Source organism: Neomonachus schauinslandi, chromosome 16 (assembly GCF_002201575.2).
Source record: "Neomonachus schauinslandi chromosome 16, ASM220157v2, whole genome shotgun sequence".
NCBI classification, from domain to species: domain Eukaryota; kingdom Metazoa; phylum Chordata; class Mammalia; order Carnivora; family Phocidae; genus Neomonachus; species Neomonachus schauinslandi.
This window is the reverse complement of record NC_058418.1, coordinates 41,075,719-41,095,188: the sequence shown is the minus strand read 5'-3', so window position 1 is coordinate 41,095,188 and position 19,470 is coordinate 41,075,719. Positions and strand designations below refer to the sequence as shown.

The 19,470-nt window shown below is 48.9% G+C and overlaps 2 protein-coding genes across 2 annotated transcripts in view; both read left to right on the top strand.

Moving 5' to 3' along the window:
- Nucleotides 1-12,744: 12,744 nt before the first annotated feature.
- On the top strand, nucleotides 12,745-13,523 carry LOC110592638 (agouti related neuropeptide). The gene is made up of 3 exons (XM_021703717.1): nucleotides 12,745-12,874; nucleotides 13,041-13,126; nucleotides 13,341-13,523. The coding sequence occupies exons 1-3, from the start codon at nucleotides 12,745-12,747 to the stop codon at nucleotides 13,521-13,523; spliced, it is 399 nt and encodes a 132-aa protein (XP_021559392.1).
- Nucleotides 13,524-14,261: 738 nt separating this feature from the next.
- ATP6V0D1 (ATPase H+ transporting V0 subunit d1) overlaps nucleotides 14,262-19,470 on the top strand; it is a 38,377-nt gene continuing 33,168 nt past the window's right edge. Inside the window, exon 1 of the mRNA XM_021705752.1 lies at nucleotides 14,262-14,502. Within this exon, the coding sequence (XP_021561427.1) occupies nucleotides 14,373-14,502 (130 nt within the window). The 5' untranslated portion in view covers nucleotides 14,262-14,372. The remainder of the gene's footprint in view (nucleotides 14,503-19,470) is intronic.

Below are 19,470 nucleotides of genomic sequence, written 5' to 3'. Positions count from 1 at the left end.
GTTCTCTGACCACCATGGAAGGAAATTAAAAGAAATAACAATGAGATATACAGAAAAATCTCAGATATTTGGAAATAATACAACACACATCTAAAGAATTCAGAGCTCAAAGGAGATATCTGAAGGGAAATTAGATAACATCATGAATGGAATGATAAAACTAAATATATCAAAGCTTGTGGGATACACTGAAGCAGTAGTTAAGGGGAAACTTAGAGCTTAAAACACATTATAGAAAAGTGGAAAGTGGGGGTTAGTTCAACATTCTCATGGCTTTGTGGTTACAGTGCAGAGTATGAACCTTGCAGGGCGAAGGACTCCTTCTCCTGATCTCCCTGCCTGCAGGCTCTCCCATCCCCTCCATATGGTAGCCCTGAATATCGTTCCAACACACAAATCTGATTGTGTCACTCTCCGGCTCTAAACCCTCTCATGGCTCCCCATTGCTTCAGGATGAAATTCAAAATGCACCTGGCAAGCTGGCCTTTTGTGACCTTTACTTTTGATGTTACTCCCTGTTTGCCACTGTGTTACCTCCAGCTTTCTGAACTGTCTCTTGAAATCATGAGTTTTTCTCTCTTTTCTGTCCTAGAGCTAGGGTTCCAGATAAAATGCAGGACTCCCAGTTAATTTGAATTTCAGATATGTAATGAATAAGTTTTTCATTTTTTATTTTTAAATTTTATTATGTTATGTTAATCACCATACATCACATCATTATTTTTTGATGTAGTGTTCCATGATTCATTGTTTGCATATAATACCCAATGCTCCATTCAAAGAATAACTTTTTAATATAAGTATGTCCCCAAAACTACATGGGGTACATGTATATATATATAAAAAAAGTCTTCATTATTTATCTAAAGTTCAAGTTTAACTGGGTGTTAAATTTTTATTTTTTAGGGCGCCTGGGTGGCTCAGTTGGTTAAGCGACTGCCTTCGGCTCAGGTCATGATCCCAGAGTCCTGGGATCGAGTCCCACATCGAGCTCCCAGCTCAGCAGGGAGCCTGCTTCTCCCTCTGACCCTATCCCCTCTCATGCTGTTTCTCTCTCTCTCTCTCTCTCTCTCTCTCAAATAAATAAATAAATAAATAAAATCCTAAAAAAAAAAAAAGTTTGGAAAAAAAATTTTTTATTTTTTATTCGCCAAATCTGGCAACCTCACCCAGAACTAGCACATGGCATTGCATCTGCCCTTTCTCTGCTTCTGGGCATGGCTGACTCCTCTTCCTTAGACAGGCCTCAGCTTAGAAATAACCTCCCCCAAGAAGACGGTTCTCCCCAACCCCCTTTCTCCAGGTCTGTCTCATTCACTGCTAACTCCTTGGCCCTTGGAACAGTGTCTAGCACTTGGTGGACACTCAACAAATATTTGTTGAAGAAAGAAGTGCTGACCTAGGTCCCAGCTCCAGGGACAACGAGCTGGCCCATTTCCCACCTCCCAAGCCTGTGGCCCCCAGTTTGGGGAGGGGGGCAGGGGATGCATCTGTTATCTATGGCTACACATAAACCACTCCAAAAATTAGGGACTTAAGACAGCACAATCATGTAGTTTGCACGAAAAGCTGTACAACAGGGAGAGCTCAGCAGGGACAGCTCACCTCTGCCCCACGTGGCGTCAGCTGGGGCTGGAAGAGCCACTTCCAAGATGACTCACTCACCGGGCTTTCGAGTTGCTGCTGCATGCGGCTTCTCTCCACAGGGTGGCTTGGACTTCCTTACAGCATGGTGGCTGGGATCCAAGAGCAAGTATCTCAAAAGAGACAGGAAACGGCAGATACTAGGCTTTTCCACACTATTCTGTGCCTTAAGCAGTTGCAGTTCCTATTTAAGGAGAGGGGACAGAGACCCTGTCTCTTACTGGGACCAGTGCTAGAGAATTTTGTGATCATGTTTTAAAGTCACCACAGGGGAGAATACTCACCACAAAGGAATTGACAGAGCCCATGATGATCTGCACCCAGTCTGGGTGGATGATTGTCCACAGGATGGGATGCCTTTCTCTCTACAGGTCAGTGGTGCCATGGGGCTAGTGTGTTCAAGGCAGCCTTGGAGTGGGATAGGACAGGAGAGAAGAGAGAGACAAGAGACAGAGAGGAAGGGGGGATGAGAGATAAGGAAAGAGTCTTCCCTTGAAGGAATGAGGACTGAGCAACCCAACCCACGTAGGCACTTAAAAATCTGTCTGAATGGAGGCCACACAATTGGCACCTAGCATGGGTCCCTTGGCATGTTGTAAGCAGAAATTTCAAAGCTGTATTTTCTTTTGGTTTTGAACAATTTCAAATTTATACAAAGTCCACAGAATAGTAAAATGAACAACCTACACATCTGACACCTAGTTTCACCAGTGGTTAACATTTTGCCACTTCTGCTCTTTGAAAGTAAGTTACAGGGCGCCTGGGTGGCTCAGTCGGTTAAGCGACTGCCTTCGGCTCAGGTCATGATCCCAGGGTCCTGGGATCAAGCCCCACATCGGGCTCCCTGCACAGTGGGAAGCCTGCTTCTCCCTCTCCCCCTCCCCCTGCTTGTGTTCCCTCTCTCGCTGTGTCTCTCTCTGTCAAATAAATAAATAAAATCTTTAAAAAAAAAAAAAGAAAGTAAGTTACAAACAAGACATTTCCTTCCTAAAGCCTTCAGCCTGCATCCCTGCCCCCCAAGCGCTGTACTCTCCGCACCAATGGTTCTCCACTGGGGGTGATTTTGTCCCTCAGGGGATATTTGACAATGCCCAGTGCAGACATTTTTTTTTTTAAAAGATTTTATTTATTTATTTGAGAGAGAGAATGAGAGAGAGAGAGCACATGAGAGGGGGGAGGGTCAGAGGGAGAAGCAGACTCCCCGCCGAGCAGGGAGCCCGATGCGGGACTCGATCCCGGGACTCCAGGATCATGACCTGAGCCGAAGGCAGTCGCCTAACCAACTGAGCCACCCAGGCGCCCCCAATGCAGACATTTTTAAATTATATTCTTTATTGAGAAAAAATTCACATCACGTAACATTCACCATTTTAACCATTTTCAAATGTACAGTCCAGTGTGTTTTTGTATGTTCGTGACGTGATGCAACTGTTAGTACTACCTAATTCCACAAGTTTCTCAGACATTTCTGCTTGTTGCAACTGACAGGGTGCCGTGCCCCTGACACCTAGTGGGCAGGGACCAGAAGTGCTGCTGAGCTCTCAGGAGCATTATCTGGCCCTAAATGTCAGTGTTCCACACAATTACATCTGAGCACAACAACAGTAATTGAGTGCTGTCGTCCCCACTGGTCTCAAGGATGCCTTTTTAAAATTCACTTTAGAGGGGCGCCTGAGTGGCTCAGTCATTAAGCGGCTGCCTTCGGCTCAGGTCATGATCCCAGGGTCCTGGGATCGAGCCCCACGTCGGGCTCCTTCCTCAGCGGGGAGCCTGCCTCTTCCTCTCCCTCTGCCTGCCACTCCCCCTGCTTGTGCTCTCCCTCTCTCTCTATCAAATAAATAAATAAAATCTTTAAAGTTCACTTTAGAGATTGATAGGGGGAGAGCGTGTGTGTGAGGGGAGGAACAGAGGGAGAGAGACAAGCAGAGTCGGTGCTGTGCAAAGAGCCCAATGCGAGGCTCCATTCCATGACCTTGAGATCATGACCCGACCCGAAGCCAAGAGTCAGACGCCTAACCGACTGAGCCACCCAGGCACCCCTGCGTGTGTGTGTTTCTAAAGATGTTATTTATTTGACAGAGAGAGAGGGGGAGAGGGACGGAGCACAAGCAGGGGGAGCAGCAGAGGGAGAGGGAGAAGCAAACTCCCTGCTGAGCAGGGAGGGAAAATATGAGGCTCGATCCCAGGACCGTGGGATCATGACCTGAGCCGAGGCAGATGCCCAACCGACTGAGCCATCCAGACATCCCTGTGGCTGTCATCTTTCTTTCTTTTTTTTTTTTTTTAAAGATTTTATTTATTTATTCATGAGAGACAGAGAGAGAGAGAGAGGCAGAGGGAGAAGCAGGCTCCCAAGGAGCAGGGAGCCTGATGCGGGACTCGATCCCAGGACCCCGGGATCATGACCTGAGCCGAAGGCAGACGCTTAACCATCTGAGCCACCCAGGCGCCCCTGGCTGTCATCTTTCATCCAACATTACGTCTGGGAGATTCATCCCTGTTGTGTACAGCAGTTCATTGTTTTTATTGTTGTGTAGTTTCCCACACTATGAATATATCATTATTCATCCATTTTCCTGGTGTTGGATATTTGGATTGTTTCCAGTTTTTAGCTATTATGAATAAAGTTGCCAAGAACATTCTATACATGCATTTTAATAGAAATCACACTCAGTTCTCCTGGGTTTGTACCAAAGAGTGACCTTGCTGGATCATAGGTCAGGTGTAGCAGTTATAGTGAATATTGCAGTTTTCTAGCTTACCTCTTACCAGTTCTAGTTACTTCATATCCTCACCAACACTTGGTTTTGTCAATCTTTTTAATTTTAGCCAATGTAATTAGTGTATAACAGTATCTCGTTATGGTTTTATTTTTTAAGTTTCTTTATTTATTTTTGAATTTTATTTATTTATCTTGAGAGAGAGAGCACACATGAATGGAGGGGGGCAGAGGGAGAGAGAGAATCTCAAGCAGACTCCATGCTGAGCACAGAGCCCAACATGCGGCTTGATCTCACGACCCTGAGAACATGACCTGAGCCGAAATCAGGAGTCGGATGCTTAACCAACTGAGCCACCCAGGCACCCCTCTTAAATATCTTTAACTAATGACCATAAGTTCTTAATTTTAATGAAGTCTAATTTATCAACCTTTGATGCTGAGAGATTTCTGAGTCTAGTCTTTTGTTTCTGTTTTAAAATATTTTATTTTATTTTTTCTGAAAGTAGGCTCCACACCCAACATGGGGCTCGAACTCATGACCCCGAGATCAAGAGTTGCACACTTCACCGACTGAGCCAGCCAAGAGCCCCATTTGTGTCTTGTTTAAGAAATCTTTGCCTAGGGGGGCGCCTGGGTGGCTCAGTTGGTTAAGTGACTGCCTTAGGCTCAGGTCATGATCCTGGAGTCCCGGGATCGAGTCCCATATCGGGCTCCTTGCTCAGCAGGGGGTCTGCTTCTCCCTCTGACCCTCCGCCCTCTCATGTGCTCTCTCTCTCTCATTCTCTCTCTCAAATAAATAAATAAAATCTTTAAAAAAAAAAAAGAAAGAAATCTTTGCCTAGGGAACGCCTGAGCGGCTCAGTCAGTTAAGTGTCTGCCTTTGGCTCAGGTCATGATCCCAGGGGTCTGGGTTCGAGTCCCATATCAGGCTCCCTGCTCAGCAGGGAATCTGCTTCTCCCTCTACCTGCTTCTCCACCTGCTTGCGTGTGCTCTCTCTCTCTCTCTGACAAATAAATAAATAAAATCTTAAAAAAAAAAAAGAAAGATATCTTTGCCTAGGGGCACCTGGGTGGCTCAATCAGTTAAGCGTCTGCCTTCAGCTCAGGTCATGATTCCAGGGTGTGGGATCGAGCCCCACAATTGGGAGCCTGCGTCTCCCTCTCCCTCTGCTGCTTCCCCTTCTTGTGCTCTCTCTCTGTCAGATAAATGAAATAAAAAAAAGAGAAATCTTTGCCTAGTCCAAGGTTATAAAGATATTCTATGTTTCTCTAGAAGTTCCACTGTTTTACCTTCACAATTATGCTGATGCTCCTTCTGAAATTAATTTTTGTGAAGGCTTCAAGGTACAAGTAAAACAGATAGTCACTTACTTACTCCATCACCATTTCACCACTTACATAAGTTTGCATAATTCATTTTCAACCATTCTTCTTTTCTAATGTAGGCACTTAAATACACACATGACTTCAGTTGCATCCCATTAGTTTTGATATACTGTGTTTCATTATCATTTAATTTGAAACATTTTCTAGTTTTCCCTTGTGACTTCTTTGATTCATAGATTATTTAGAAATGTGTCCAAGAGCATAAGGACACTCAGCACAGCTCTGGCACCGACTGAGCCCACAGCCTCATGGGGGCTGAGTCGAGTGGGGGTGGGGCAACGGCTTGCTTTTGTCTTTGCCCCTCCTGGGGGCTCTGTAGGTGGGTGAATGGTTTCCACCACCAAGAGGTGTGTGGGGAGACACCGTAGGGCAGCATGTCTGCTAACCCCCTGGCCCTAGCATGTGCGTGCATGTGCGTGTGTGCACGCACACACACACCCCCACCCCGTGCACCTGTGCGTGCACATACACATACCATCCTTCTCTAGCTCTAAAACACTCCCAGAGCCATGCGAGGAGGAAAGGAAAGCAGGCCGGCCCCTTCTTAGGTGAGCGATCAGAACTAAGTCACTTAAGCTGTAAGCCTGAGCTCTGAAAATGGGGATAGTTTATTTCAATGTTCTGCTGAGAATTAAATGTATGGGATGGGAGTCTTGCTGTGAGGCATTGGATAAACGTGTAGCAGGTAAAGGGCTGAGGTAGGGAGGAAAACTTGCTTCTATGCCAGATCCTGACACAAAGTCTGGCTTTGGCCAGAGATGTGGAGGAGGACCCCTACCTAGGACTTAGTGGAGACAGTTTACACAGGGCCTACTGGGGCAAAATTGGGAAGTGGCCAGCAGGGCTGCTCGCGGAGGGGCACCCTGTGAGCTCCTCCTCACATGCTGGGCTGGGCCTTGGTGCTGGGGTGAGAGTTGTGCTCCAGAGGTTTAAGCAAGAAGGTTATCCTTTCCAACCAACGTCCCCAGATGACCACTCCCCGGGGGACTCCACCCTCTCCCAGCTCTTATATGTCTACCTCCCAGGCCTTCTTCCCAGCTGGAGGCAAAAGGGATGGGAAGGGGTAACAGCAGAAAGGAGGGGGTCCAGAGGACTCTGGGAGCTGCTGTAGCTCTCACTGCTTTCTCTAGCTGACCCTGGGCTCACCCTGAGTCTGTCAAGCCAGGTACCAGTGCAGCCCTGTGCCCAGGGCCTTAGGCAGCATCTCCATGCCTATATCTAGAGTTCTGTAGCCTCTGTTCTTACCTGCATAGAACCCGAGTGGCAGGAGGGATGAGCAGGTTGCACAGCTCCTGGGGCTTTAGCAGAAACAGTAATTCCTGGGGCGCCTGGGTGGCTCAGTCAGTTAAGCATCTGACTCTTGATCTCAGCATGGGTCTTGATCTCAGGGTTGTGAGTTTGAGCCCCATATTGGGCTCCATGCTTGGCGTGGAGAAGGAAGAAAGAAAGGAAGAAAGGAAGAAAGGAAGAAAGGAAGAAAGGAAGAAAGGAAGAAAGAAAGAAAGAAAGAAAGAAAGAAAGAAAGAAAGAAAGAAAGAAAGAAAGAAAGAAGAGTCATTCCTAGGATAAGAATCATTCCTAGGTAGCCCGACGGTTCCTGTTGTGAAAACACCTTTGTTCCCAGGCTTTAGCTGAGCCACTGAACATCCCCAGGGAGTTGGGTTGCTCCATTCTATGGGGATAGATTAGGAACAATGAAGGGGACATCCTGGGCACCCCCTTCCCAGCCCAACAGTGCCATGCCTCTGTGAAGAGTTGATGGGGACTCAAAGTGCCCTTACCCAGAGATCCTGTAAAATTCAGGGGTCCTCTCGGGATGCCTGCGTGGCTCAGTCAGTTAAGCATCTGCCTTTGGCTCAGGCTGTGATCCCAGAGTCCTGGGATCCAGCCCCGCGTTGGGCTCTCTGCTCATCCGGGAGCCTGCTTCTTCATCTTCCTCTGCCTGCCGCTCCCCCCTGCTTGTGCGTTCTCTCTCTCTTTCTCTGTCAATTAAATAAATAAATAAATAAATAATCAATCTTTAAATTCTGGGGTCCTCTCATCACCTGGAATGGAACAATCCCCTCACCACTCTGTGTGGGCTTCCTGTGAGTGCGGAGGCTGATGTCTGCCTGTTTGAACATGCTGACAGTTAGAAATCACCCTGAGACAGAAGGTGATGTGCTGCAACCCCCCCAGAAACAGAATATTTCACACTGAAAGGTGGAGCCTGGCAGATGAGAGGAAGGACTGGCTACCTCTGCAGGCATCTGGCAGTTGACGCTGGGTTGTAGATGTCTTCAGAGGGGCCTGGGGTTGGAGTTTAGGATGGCCTTTGCCATACCGGCAGGGCCCAAGCACCCAGACTGCAAGCCACATCCTATGAACCAGACTAGCTGGGCCTACTTGTCTTTGGCACCCCTGGGCCTTTGTGAAATTTCCTCTAAACACTCCAGCCATAGCTCAGTTGTTCTGGGGACCCCTAATGAAGGGCCCACTTCCAGCACTGAAAGTGAGGATGGTAGGGGGAGGGGGGACTGGGAGTTAGAGTAAGGCCTGAGGGTAAAGGGTGTCTCTGGGCCTGAGCCCCCTTGCAGTCTCTCCATCAGCTATCTCTGTACCTTGCTCCACCTTCCCTTGGTTTGGCTCCATTCTACACTTTCACTGCAGCAGGAAAGCCCACAAAGCCTGTCTGACCTCAGAATCAGGAGTTTCAGGACACCACAGCCTCTGACCTACCCTCCAAGTCTGGAAGCCTTGGCGTAACGCTTTTCATGTAGCAGGCACTCAGTAAATTGTTCTTGCATGAATGGGAGAATGGCAAGGGCTGGCATTCGGCATTCAGGCGGCAAACATGACTCTCTCTTCTAGGATCACCTGATCATGGAGGAATCCCTCCCATCTTAGGGCTCAAGACAGCAGCCTGAAAATAACCCCCATCCATCCTGATTCCCCCTCCCCGGATAATTGAGGGGACCACACCTCTCCAGGCAACCTCTGCCTTTTGGAAGTCCTACAGATGAGCCACAGGGGCAAGGGCAGTGTGCTGGGAGGGGGTCTGGTTTTCAGAACGAAGTTGGATTGGAAGAGCCAGTGGGTGCTCTGCTGCCCCCTTCTGGACAAAGTAGGAACAGTGCCCTTGGAGGTGAGGACTACCTTGAGGAGGGAAAGGGGGAGAGGTCCGGGTCAAGCCCCCCTCCTTGTCCTCATACTTGATCTCCCGCACAGAGCAACTACATTCTCCTCTTCCTCTCCCTGAAGTCAGGGTCCCTACGTTTGGGTCCCTCCCCAGCCTCACCAAGTAGGCACTGCCTCCCCCCAGGTCTCCCAAATCCAACGCGAAGAACATTTCTGAAGGTCTTTTTGTCAACAAGCATGATCCTGGGAACATCAGTTCCTGACCAGTAAAATCACCCCCGTAGTATTTATACTCATTAGCAGATGAAACGGGCTGGGAGGGGGGGAGCTTTTATACACTACTAGCTGTAGGCAACTGCGTTCATCGGGAGGAAAGATAAATGTAAGGATCAACAAACCCAAGGGAAATAGAAAATCGTAGGAAGGCAGAAACTTAATTGTAACAAAATTTGATAAATCGGGCCAAAATTTGGTTATTTGCAAAAACAAATAAAATTTGATAAGTCAACGGAAATTTCACTTTAGATAGAGATGCAGATATAGATATGGATATGGATATAGATATAGAGGAAGAGCTATGACCAGAAACCCACAGGCAATGTTTTGGGCTAATTCAGTGGTTGTGGGAGGGGGCTAGGTGACACAGTGCTGGAGGGCAGGAGGACAGGGTGGGAAAGGATATAAACAAATGTCGATTTCCGGACTGCCTCTGGGTGGCAGGAGAGCTCCTGGGCTCTTGTGGCTACGAGGCTATGAGGCTATGAGTCTGAGCCTGTGCACACTCACAGCAGTGATACAATGTAGAGGTGGCTCTAGATGTTTGCTGATTGACTCACTGACTGAATCAACTTTGGGAGTAGCCAACTCTCTGACCCTGGGCGGGTCGGGGAAGGGGGAGAAAAGCGTCTACTGACTGCTCAACAGGCTGGGGCTCGTCCGGTGGGAACCAGGCTTGGAGCAGAGCGTGTACCAGTGTTAAGCTGTAGAACTAGGCAGCTCGGTAAACCATGTGCCAATCATGGGTCCAGAAAACTTACATTGTCCCTAGTGTGGCTCCACCCCTGACTCTTACTCAAGCTTCATCAATGAGTAAAAGTTTCCTCTCCCAGAAAGCCTTCCCCAGCCAACTTCCTGCTCCTCCCTCAGCTGGGGTAGATGCCCCTCCTAGTCCTACAAGCTCCTGGGGCATTTTTCTACCAAAGCATTTATCCCATTTCATTTCAGGTAATTCTCTTTGTTTTTAATTTTTATTATGAAGATTTTCAAACCTACACAAGGATAGCAGTCATGGGATAACGAAGCCTGTGTATTCATCACCCAATTTCAACAAATTACCAACTCATGAACAATTTTATTTCTTTTCTTTTTTTTTTTTAAAGATTTTATTTATTTATTTGAGAGAGCGAGAATGAGAGAGAGCACATGAGAGGGGGGAGGGTCAGAGGCAGAAGCAGGCTCCCCGCCGAGCAGGGAGCCCGACGCGGGACTCGATCCCGGGACTCCAGGATCACGACCTGAGCCGAAGGCAGGCGCCTAACCGACTGAGCCACCCAGGCGCCCCGGAACAACTTTATTTCATCTATATCATGTCCTGCTATTCCTCCTCCCTTGGATTACTTCACATCATTTTATCAGTACATACTTCATTATATTTCTCTAAAAAAAGCTACTTGAAACCACAAAACCATTATCACAGCTTAAAAAATTAACAATTATTACTTAATGTCATCAAATAGCCAACATTTATATTTCTCTCATCATCCTACTGTGTTTTGATGGGTGGTGCTTTCGACTGTCTTGCCCACTGGACCTGACTAGGGACCGGGGCTGCCCCTGGGAGGGTTTCAGCCCTTGTCCATCACTGCCCATGTCATCCCCCGCACACACACAGGGGAAAACAGTCATTGCTCTGTAGATGAGCAGACACTGAGCGCCTGGATGGGATGAGCACTCCCACCACCTCCAAACGTGAACTGTTCTTAGCACGGATGCCGATCAGGCCCAGCCAAGTGCTCACAGCCTCCACCTCAACTCACCTGGGGCACCTTTCCAAAATCCACCTGCAGTCTCTGCTCCCCACCTCCATCTCCTCAGCCAGAATCTCCGAGGATGGGGCCAGGGGCCAGGGATTTGGGGAAAGTGCCTCGGGTACATTTGATGCATTGCCCTTCTTGAACCCCCACTGGCCCCACCAAGATGGAAGCATATCTACTGCTTGACACCTTCACCCTGCACCACCCTGGGATGAGAAAGCCCTGGGGTAGACGACGGGGCCCAGCTCTAGCCTCTGGGGAAGAAAGGTCAATGTCAGTTGCCAGGGAGGCTTTGACACCAGGTCCACTTTGTGGCTATTTGTCACCAAAATAGCTAGTAGCATTGTCAGGGGAGAAACGGGGATGGCCCTTTGCTGGATTATCCTGGGACCACCTCCTTAGAGAGGCTTTCCCTCACTCCCCAGCCTCCTCCCTCTGGGCAGTAGTATGTGACCCTCCGAACTCCTGGGCCAACCACAAGTGAGGCCAGCGCTAGCCTGATACCAGAATACAGCCCCACAATCTGATACAGCCCCACAATCTGCAGAGTGGCCCCTCCCCATGCAACTGAACCCCGAGACTGACTGTTGGTGCTGAAGGCCAAAGGCTGCCAGATGACAACATATGGTTTCCACCCGCTGCTGGGAGGAATTCCTCAGGCCTCGTCCTGGGCAGAATAGCCTGTGTGAACCTGGACTGCAAACCCCAACAGCCTCATCTTCCTACTGTCTCAGGCAGCTCAATTTGTACACTGAGGTCTTGAAGGTAATTCAGCCTGTACCCCTTTCCCTGATGGGCAAGGGTGTGTTCAAGAGTCCCCCAGAGGGGAGAGGGAAGGCAGGGGCAGGTGGGGTCCCGTGTGTCCTCCCACTTTCACAGAGGGGCAGTCTTCACCCTGGCCTCGTGCTGATGAGACCAGGCGTGGGCACAGGCCTGACAACACAGGGCGGAAGGCAACAGCCATTAGCACTAATGAGACAGGCAGCCTGAAAGCTTTTTACTTTGAAGCTGCTCGCCCACCCAGGGAACAGTCCGTTCTGCCTCCTTGGCTTCCAGGAACCCCGGGCGGAAGAGGGTTTGGGAGAAGGAGCAGGGGTGGGGGTCTTGGAGAAGCCTGGAGGGACAAAGGGGAGGGGAGGAAGGACTAGGGATGGAGGCCAGAGGGCTTGGTTTTGGCTAAGTGGGCTTCTCCCCTCCCTTTTCCCTTCAAAAAAAACCCCCAGGGTCTAAGTCTGCACCCCACTCTGGCCACTGGCCCATCACCCTCTTCAATGCCCTTGACCAAAGTTCCTGGAAGCAAAGGAAACAACATGCCACACAGGGTCTGAGTGAGCATCTCTGGGGCCACAAATTAAATTAAGATCTCCGGGCTGCCTGCCTTGTTACTGCTAATGGTTCCTGCCTGTCCAACCTCCCCACCCCTACCCAGGTCCCTGTCCTGTAGAAATTTGGGGGTTCTGGGTACCCTGTCTTGTTCCCCAACTTTGGCACCTGGGGACCTTACCTCCAAATTGGAGATGGGCACACCTCTTATAGAGCATCCAAAAGCGCAGGTTTCAGGGAGAGAGGCCTGAGCTGTGCCCCCACCCTCCGGGGAGGGCCCCTTATGTCCTGGTTGCAGGCGGCAGTCACGTGTGGGGCATTCATTAGACCCTGCCATATAAGTTGAGGGCGCCGGAGTGGCCAGAAACTCTCCAGGCAAGGATCCAGCAAGCAGAGGTAAGTCCTCTGGTTGGGCAGAGACTCCTGACCTCTGGGAGGTCTCTGTCTGGGGTAGGGCACCTAGAGGGTGCATCAAGGATGAGGAAGGACTAAGTGGTGTGTCTTACTGCTGGCCAGGTCATGCTTCCTGCAGTGCTGCTCAGCTGTGCCCTGCTGCTGGCACTGCCCCCCATGCAGGGGGCCCAGATGGGCCTGGCCCCCATGGAAGGCATCAGAAGGCCTGACCAGGCCCAGTTCCCAGAGCTTCCAGGTCAGTATGGGCAGGGGTGGAGCTGGGTGGAACCTGGATACCTTCTGGCCACAAAGTATCCTGCAGGGTATGAGCCCTCCTTCCCCCTTCCCAGTCCCAGGCCTCAGAGGTGGGTGTTTTACACATGGGGAGGGAGGGGTTTCTGCCCTCACATCATCTGTTCCAGGCCTGGGCCTACAGTCCTCGCTGAAAAGGACAACTGCAGAACAGTCAGAAGAAGCTCGGCTGCAGGAGGCCGAGGCCTTGGCAGAGGTAACTGCCCAGGAAAAGGGGGACGACCACAGGCTTTGGGAAGGGACATCAGGCAGAAGCCCCTCTCTCCACCTCATGACCCCCTCACCTGGGGTGATACTACAGACTACTCTCTCCATGCTCCGTGGCCATCCTGCCTGCATTGAGGCAGGTGACATCCCTGGACCTGCATTCAGAGGCCCATGCCTGCAGTCCTGCTCCCTCACTCCTGTAGGTACTTGATCCGGAGGGCCGCGAGCCACGCTCCCCGCGTCGCTGCGTAAGGCTGCATGAATCCTGTCTGGGACACCAGGTACCATGTTGCGACCCATGTGCCACGTGCTACTGCCGTTTCTTCAACGCCTTCTGCTACTGCCGCAAGCTGGGTACTGCCATGAACCCCTGCAGCCGTACCTAGTGGGCCGACGTCGGGGTCGGGGCTGTACACGGGGTAGCGAATAAAGGCTGGGACCAACCCCAAGGCTGTGGCGTCATTTCGAACGTGGCCGTCGGAGGCGGGAGGTCATGGAAGTCACGGTAGGGATGGGGTTGCGGCCAAGCCAAGAAATCACACACACCCCTTCCCAAGGGTCTAGGCTACCCATCATCTGAATCACTTACATGCATGCTCTTACGGTGCTAGGCGTCGGTGGGGAGGCGGAAGGGCCGGGCTCCAGCCCTCCAGAATCTTGCACAATAAATGCGGGTGCAGCGCGCAGTGCATACAGGGGCTGTAACTCCTGGCTGGCCAGCAAGATTTAGGCTCCAGGGCCTGCTTGCAGCTAACTCGACCTGTGACCTCGGCGAAGCCTGCCCCTCGAACAGTAGTTCCCTTCGGGGGGAAGACTGACTCAACAGTCTGGAATATTTCCAAGCATAAAAAGCACCGCTCACTCCCATCTTTACTCGGCCTGCGCCTCGGTGCCGGCTAACCCAGAGGGCGTTGTAAAGCTAGAAGGCCCAATCGAATCCCCGCGGCCACGTGCGCCACCACGCGGCCGGCCTCAGACACTCCAAGTTGGTAGCGAGAGGTACGCCTACCCTAGTCGCGCAGGCGCCAGAGGGCCCACACCTGCGCAATGCTTTCGGACGAAACCACCGGAAGCCGGGCGCCACTCAGAGCCCCGCCCCATTGTGGTCACGTGAGGCGCTCGCGCATCACCTGACCCGCTTGACAGCCTGCTGCTGGCGCCGAGTCAGCTGATCTTGGAACGAGCTGTCCACCGGGCGATCGGGGTTCTCCGATATCGCCTCCCCCGCCGCAGCCATGTCGTTCTTCCCGGAGCTTTACTTCAACGTGGACAATGGCTACTTGGAGGGACTGGTGCGCGGCCTGAAGGCCGGGGTGCTCAGCCAGGCGGACTACCTCAATCTGGTGCAGTGCGAGACTCTCGAGGGTGAGCCGCGGGGCCGGGCGGCTGGGCCTTGAAAGGCCGGCAAAGAGACTGGCCCGGGCCTGAGGGTTCCGAGATCTGGGCGGGGAAGCCGGAGGCGGGGGTTCTCGAAGGGCCTGAGAGGCCTTGCTGGGAATCCAGGGGCTGATGGCGGGCGCCCCGGAAGGGAATCTCCCTCCAGATGCGGCTCCGCACGGGCCCAGACGCAACCAAGGCTTTTAGAACCGCAGTGGTTAGCGTCTGCTGGGGCCGCCTCTTCCCCCCTTATGCTTGTCGTATAGTTTGAAAAAGAGGGTCTCTCGAGAGTGGTTAATCGGTGGTGCGAGAAGTGCCCATACAAACCTCTTTACCCTGACGTAGTCAAAGAACGGCCCCGTGGCAACGCTTAGAGAACCTAAGCGGAAAAGTCCCCGGCTTCCCGCCCAACATACACCAAGGCATCTGGGATCGCTGTCTCTTAGTCTTGGCCGGCGGGGTGAACCTTCCTGGGGAATTGCTGAGCCAGCCTAGTGAGAGTTTGCTCCCATCGCCGAACCACTGGCTGAGCAGAGTTTCCTGAAGCCAGTGATTTCGGAGAGCAAGAGGTTGCCCTCCAAGGCCAAGTTGTATTTGGCTAATAAATCCCACCTCCTCAGTGAGAAGGTTGTCTGTTGGAACAGGATTTTTTTTTTTTTTTTAAAGCACAAGAATGAGAAGCTAAGTTCCCCTTTCTTCAGCTCCAAACTAAGATTGGCTCCCTGAGGCACAGCTGCATCAGATTTACTGATTTAGAGATGTCGCTGAGTCCCCACTTCCCCTGGTGATCACGAAGGGCATTGTGGTTGGGATGTAAGTTCCCATTTCTGACCCTCAAGAGATACCCTTGAGCAGAGGTACTTTTGGCTCCATGGTTGGTAGCTGGAGTGGGAGACGATTTGCCCTCTGGAGAAAATTTTCTCATCAAAAACTTATTGGGGTTCACTTTTCCAGTGTTTTTCTTTTTTAGAATATTAATTAAAGCATATTCCAGTGCTTAAAAAAACTTACTGAGGTTAAAAGAGGATTTAGTTTTTAAAAATAAGTTATTGTTTATCTTGTAAGCTAGACCAGTAAAGTGGAAATAAATACTTTTAAATTTTAAAACTTATTGAAGTTAAAATGCAGGAATTCTGGACTTTATGAGTTTAACATAAACATCCGAGAAAAGCTGTTTGTCTGCCTTATGAGAGTGGAGATGGGAAGAAGAGGAGAGCACCTTAGGGTGCCGAGTTGTAGGAGCCTGCCAGCAACCTGGTTTTCCTCACTGGGAAAAGGAGGAGAAACAGAGGGAGGCTGCCTAGGGCAGGGCCTGGCACACAGTTGGCATTTAATACGAGTTTTGTGGACTGACTGGGACTGGAGATCTTTCTTTGCTTAAATCTGAAGGTGAACACCATTGATTACCAACTGGCATTTGGTAATGTTTCTCCTCTAGGTTTTCCTCACTCATGCTGCTGCCTGTCCTTCCTCCTCCTGTAGAGCTTCTGGGGGCACCAGGTTCCATCTTCCCAGCAACCCCTCCACCATTATCCTCCATAAATGTGTTAGGCCATTCCTCCTGCAACACGGCTCAGCACATGGCCTGCCTTGTGGCACCCCATCTAGACCTTTAGGGTCACATTCAAGGATTCCCTTGCTCTTCTACACTTAGTCCTTTCCCTCACACAAACCGTCTCGCCCGCCCCGCCCCAATTCTTGGTGCACATAGTATGGTGGACCCTGGGGTTGGAAAAATCAGTCTGAATCCCAGCCCTGGATTACCAGTTACTGGATTACCTTAGACAAGTTATTTAACACCTCTGGGCCCTTGGATTCTTCATCTGGTATATTGTCATCCCCTGTTTCATAAGGTGAGATATCAACAAGCTTTTATATATAAACACTTAGCCCAGCAACGAACACAGAGTATATGCTAGATAAATGTTAGTTCTTGCTTTCACTACATTGCACCTGCCATTCCTTCTGTATCCGTCTCATCCCCACGAAGCCCAGTGATTCCCACCCTTCAAGGCCCAGCCCCAATAGCACCCCCTTGTGATCATGCTAGACTAGAATGTTATCCCCTCCACCCAGTTACAGCTCCTGTGGTTGTCTGTGCTATTTTCCTAGAAGTTTCTTGACATAGGGTTTGGGATTCTTGGGACCCTATATGCTGGAGATGCTCAAGACTTTCAGGGGCTGGGGATAGCCAGAAGCAGAAGGAGTGACTAGAAACCCCATTATCCTCTACAGAAAGTCCTTTGCTGCTTGGAAGATGACACCAGAGGCCTTTGTTGCTGGGTGTTTTTTTGCTTCCCTATCTCCAGGGGAAAGGAAAGAGGGGAGGGGAGACCAAGGAAGCCGTTGGTCCCTAGTGAGATCTGTAAGTATGTCCTGAAGTGACAAGATTTCCAAAGATGTTTCAGGTCTTGGACAGTTCCCAGAAGGCACAGGGCACTGGGCAGAGGGTGTGTTCTTCAAGGAAGGGCAAATGCATACCCTCCACCACACCCCGGGCCTTCCTCCCTGAATCTCACTCCAGCAGGGCATCTGCTACTGACCTCTTCTGCTAGAACTCAGTCTTTTAGGACCTCCGAAGCTCATATGTTCTCCATTGTCCATCTTGCTTGATTGTCTATACTCAGAGGTAGGAGAAAAAACCTGGAGAGGTCCTATCCTTTGGTTAACTGAGGGGACAGAGTTGGATGGTCACAAAAGCACGTTTTAACTCTGAGTGTTTCTGGATATGTAGAGTACCTCCTGGGGGCTGAGTCTTGTGCTGGAAATTGTGGAGAAGATGAGGTGGGTCAGAGATACACAAAGAGAAATCATACAGTATCACTTAGAATGTTTTCATTCATCCAGCATATACTTATGAAGCACCTATTTTATGCCAGGCGTTGTGATAGGGGCTGAGATATTTTGTTGAATGATGTTCTCTTGACCCTCATAATCCGGTGGGGGAGGTCAGTGTGGGCAGGGGGAAGACGTTAAGAGATCAGTGTAACGTAGAAGTTACAAATGTGGGCTTACTACTTCATGGCTCTGTGCCACGTAACCTCTCTGTCCAGAGTTTTATCGTCTGTAAAATGGTAATAATAATGGCACCTACTTCAAGGGCCGGTTATGAAGGTTAAACAAGATAATTCATATAAAGCCCTTAGCATGGATTGGGCACATTGCAAGTGTTGAGTCAGTGTGTTAGTGGCTGTTATTGTTATTTTTTAAAGTTTTATTTATTTAACTAATCTCTCGAACCCCAAGATCCAGAGTCGCATGTTCTTCTGACTGAGCCAGCCAGGTGCCCCGTTATTGTTATTTTAAAGTAGACTAAATATATAATTACATACTGAGGGTGACACTCATGAAAGTGATGGTATGGAGCACCACCTTCCGCAAAGGCTTGCCAAATTTGGGGTTGTTGGATGTATTTCAGGCATTAGGAGCATATGTAGTGCTACTTTGATGTGCAGATGTTTGTTTGCTCATTCAAGAAACACTTCCTAAAGGCCTACTGTGTGCCAGCTCCTGGGCTTTTTAAGTGAGCCAAGCAGGTGTTTCAGGCATTCCCATAGTTCTGAGCCTCAATTCTTAGCTTTGACCCTGGGTTCAGCCTAAGAGCAATTTTTCCCTTCCTCTTTAAAACTATTTCAAACTGATGCTGTCAGATATATACAAATTAGAAGGAATAGTATCACGAATCTGTAAGTAATAATCACGTAACTATAACAATGATCAGTTCTTGTCATTACAACAATTATCAATCTTGTTGCAATAAATAGCTCCACTTACCCCCCAACTCCTGAATTATTTTGAAGTAAATCCCAGACAACGCATAATTTCAGCTATAAATATTTCAATATCTCTGAAAAAGGTCATGACTAATTTTTAAAAAAATAACCGCAAAGCTATTATTCCTCCTTTAAAAGAAACAACAATAGTTTGTTAATGTCATCAACTATCCATTTAGTGTTCAGGTTTCTCTGATCATCTCAAATTTTTTAAATATGATTTGTTTCAATCAGGATCCAAATATGATCCATACATTTTAGCTGGTTGATGCTATCTCAGGTCTTTTAATATATAGGTTCTTAGTCTCTCTTATTTTTCCTTTTACTTATTGAAGAAACTGGGTCATTTGATTTATGGATTTTCCCTCCATTTCAATTTTGCTGATTACATCCTTGCCATATAGTTGGACATGTTCCTCTATCCCTTGTTTTTCCTGTAAATTGGTAGTTAGATGTAGAGGCTTGATTAGATTCTAGTTCTTTTTTTTTTTTTTTTTGAAAAAAGAATATGTAATAGGTGATTTTGTACTTCCATTGGGAGGCACATAACGTCTAGTTGTTTCTCTTTTTGTGACATAAGAAATCATTGACATTTATTGCCTAGAATCATTATTTCATTAGGTGTTGCAAAATGGTGATATTCTAATTCTATGTTTCCTTCTTTGATTGCTAGCTTGAATATTTCTTTTTTTTTTTTTTAAAGATTTTATTTATTTATTTGACAGAGAGATACACAGCAAGAGAGGGGGAGAGATACAAGCAGGGGGAGTGGGAGAGGGCGAAGCAGGCTTCCCGCAGAGCAGGGAACCCGATGTGGGGCTCGATCCCAGGACCTGGGACCATGACCTGAGCCGAAGGCAGACACTTAATGACTGAGCCACCCAGGTGCCCCTTGAATATTTCTATACTAGGAAACTTCCACTAATCAACCACTTTGTTACCCTAAAATACAGTCTATATAAGTGAGGTAGGATAAATGCTTGATTCTTTCCTATATTTATCAGTTTTCAAAATAATGAGTTGGTTCTCCAAAATCCCAGAGAGGACTAATGAGGTTTGTTCTTTTTCTTGGTATAGTATCATAATGCACATACGGATTTTGATATATTTTTGTCTTTTAATCTTTTTACTGATGCTCAAATTATCCCTTGGCCAGTGGGAGCTTATTCAATAGGCTGTTGAG

What these genes read in the sequence shown, in the direction of transcription:
- LOC110592638 (XM_021703717.1), top strand. Translation starts at nt 12,745, where the DNA reads ATGCTTCCTGCAGTGCTGCTCAGCTGTGCCCTGCTGCTGGCACTGCCC. An exon ending in CCAGTTCCCAGAGCTTCCAG is followed by an intron (nt 12,875 to 13,040) that starts GTCAGTATGGGC and finishes CATCTGTTCCAG; the next exon opens with GCCTGGGCCTACAGTCCTCG. An exon ending in AGGCCGAGGCCTTGGCAGAG is followed by an intron (nt 13,127 to 13,340) that starts GTAACTGCCCAG and finishes TCACTCCTGTAG; the next exon opens with GTACTTGATCCGGAGGGCCG.